Consider the following 2,216-nt stretch of genomic DNA (forward strand, 5'->3'; position numbering starts at 1 on the left):
AAATGTTTATCTAACTTAACAAAAAAATTAAAAATTATTTAATTTTTAAAATATAAAAATAAATAATTATTAAATATTTAAAATTTGTCATAAAAAATAAATTAGACAAAAATTAAATACCAAATTATAAACACCATAAAATTTACCTAAATGTTAAGGAGAAAATGTTAATGAAGCCATGGAAATGATAGAAGACGGTACTTGACAGGATACTCTATTTATGGTGATCAACAAGTCGAAACAACTCTAAAAAAGCAGAGTTGAGAGTATAACTTTTGGAAGGTGGAAAGAAGTGACACTAGAAATGGTGTAAAGAAGCAACACCCTCAGCACCACAGTTGAGTGGGAAGAACAAGAAGAATGACAACTTAACAGTGTAGATGTGGTGGCCATTGGAAGGTTCAACGGGAACAATAGAGGCCAAGAAGTATTCGCTAATATGAAAGTTGATGGTGGTGGTACTGACAAGTGGGATAGTTAGTTTGCGATAAACACACACAAAACATGTCATTTTTTATAGAAGAAGACATTATAACAAAACCTTGCTTTTCAAAGAAAAACCATATAAACCAAACCATCAAAATCAGTTCCATGTTTATCAAATTTTAATTTTAAAATAGACAATTTTAAACCAGCGACTAACATCTGACATAAAAAGGTTGGAAAAGATCAACACTGAAATATTGAAGCAACAATAGAAAGCACCTCACATGATGAATCCCTAAGATTAAAAATCTGAATAGTAAAAACTCGATGTGTCTAATTAATGATACCTTGTAACAAAAAATAAAAAGCTCACAACAATCAAAGGTGTAGTAGCTGTAAATGAAAGTAATCCATAACAAAATTTGAACATTTTTCTATAAGAAACAACGCCTAAGCTGAGGTCTTCTTCAACTTTGCAAGCTCTTGCCTAACAACAGCAGCCTTCTGCAAAATTACCCCCAAAAGAATTCAATGTTAGCATGGACAACAATCACAACAATAAGGAACACTAGCCAACATGCACATTAATTAAGATGATAGAATATAAAAATGATTTATCTTCCTAAACCATTCTCTTAAATACCTTCCTAATCTCTAATCAAAACAGAGTCCTGTTTATGTTTCAGGATATGGAATGCACTAAATATTTTCAAGCATTTGTTGAGCAATTAGGACAATAGCTAGGAAAATTTTTTAGGAGGTCATATCATAACAATTCTCCCACAATTCTTCACATTTTTTATAGATATATACACTTAATTATGTGGACACTAATCTAAACAAAGTATCCTCAGCTTCTAATGGACTTAGGAAACTAATGAACTACATTACTAGAATAAATATAACAACTTAAATATAAGTTTCATTCCTTAACAAACTTCAAACTAGTTAACAAAACACCAAAACATGGCATGTGAAAAAAATATTAAAATCATTTAAATTAAAAAAAATAGAATCATGAAATTTCAAACCTTGATTTTGACCAGCATGAGCTTGAACCTATCAAAATCATTAAGGTTAGCCCTAGTCTTCCTAACAATGAGCTTTCTTCCCCAGGAACTCTTCTCCCACTTGTTCTTGACATCAGCATCCTCCATGGCTTTAATCAGTTCCTTCTTCTTCGGCACCCTCTTTATGTCAACCTTGAGGTCCGTCAATGACAGTCTCTTGAAGTTCACTTGTGACCTAACCATGTCAGGTGCATCAACCAGAGCCTGCGTGCGCCATCAAAACGACGTTACCCAGATGCGTTTTGGGGAAACGGGCGAAATGGGGTTTGTTGAATTGCGAAAAAGGTTAGAACTTTAGCTTACTCTGTTCTGGTCGATAACGTCGACGATGACGACGAGCCTGCCGTGTTCTTTGCCGTAGTTGATGAGGGCCACCCTCCCGATCTCGATGAACCTCTTGAACGGCTGCGACAATAGTAAACAGTGTTTGTGTTAGTTAGGATTGCAATCATACACACACACAGAGAGAGAGAGAGAGAGAGAGAGAGAGAGAGAGAGAGAGAGAGAGAGAGAGAGATCTGGTCGATAATGACGACGAGCCTGCCGTGTTCTTTGCCGTAGTTGATGAGGGCCACCCTCCCGATCTCGATGAACCTCTTGAACGGCTGCAACGGCTGCAAACAGTGTTTGTGTTAGTTAGGATTGCAATCATACACACACACAGAGAGAGAGAGAGAGAGAGAGAGAGAGAGAGAGAGAGAGAGAGAGAGAGAGAGAGAT

The 2,216-nt window shown here is 36.0% G+C and overlaps 1 protein-coding gene across 1 annotated transcript; it reads right to left on the reverse strand.

Moving 5' to 3' along the window:
* On the reverse strand, positions 658-2,102 carry LOC107619367 (probable 60S ribosomal protein L14). The gene is made up of 4 exons (XM_016321638.2): positions 2,037-2,102; positions 1,800-1,836; positions 1,458-1,700; positions 658-930 (listed from the first exon to the last, which is right to left on the reverse strand). The coding sequence occupies exons 3-4, from the start codon at positions 1,677-1,679 to the stop codon at positions 877-879; spliced, it is 276 nt and encodes a 91-aa protein (XP_016177124.1). The 5' UTR covers positions 1,680-1,700; positions 1,800-1,836; positions 2,037-2,102; the 3' UTR covers positions 658-876.

This window comes from Arachis ipaensis, chromosome B09, assembly GCF_000816755.2.
Source record: "Arachis ipaensis cultivar K30076 chromosome B09, Araip1.1, whole genome shotgun sequence".
Taxonomy (NCBI): Eukaryota; Viridiplantae; Streptophyta; class Magnoliopsida; order Fabales; family Fabaceae; genus Arachis; species Arachis ipaensis.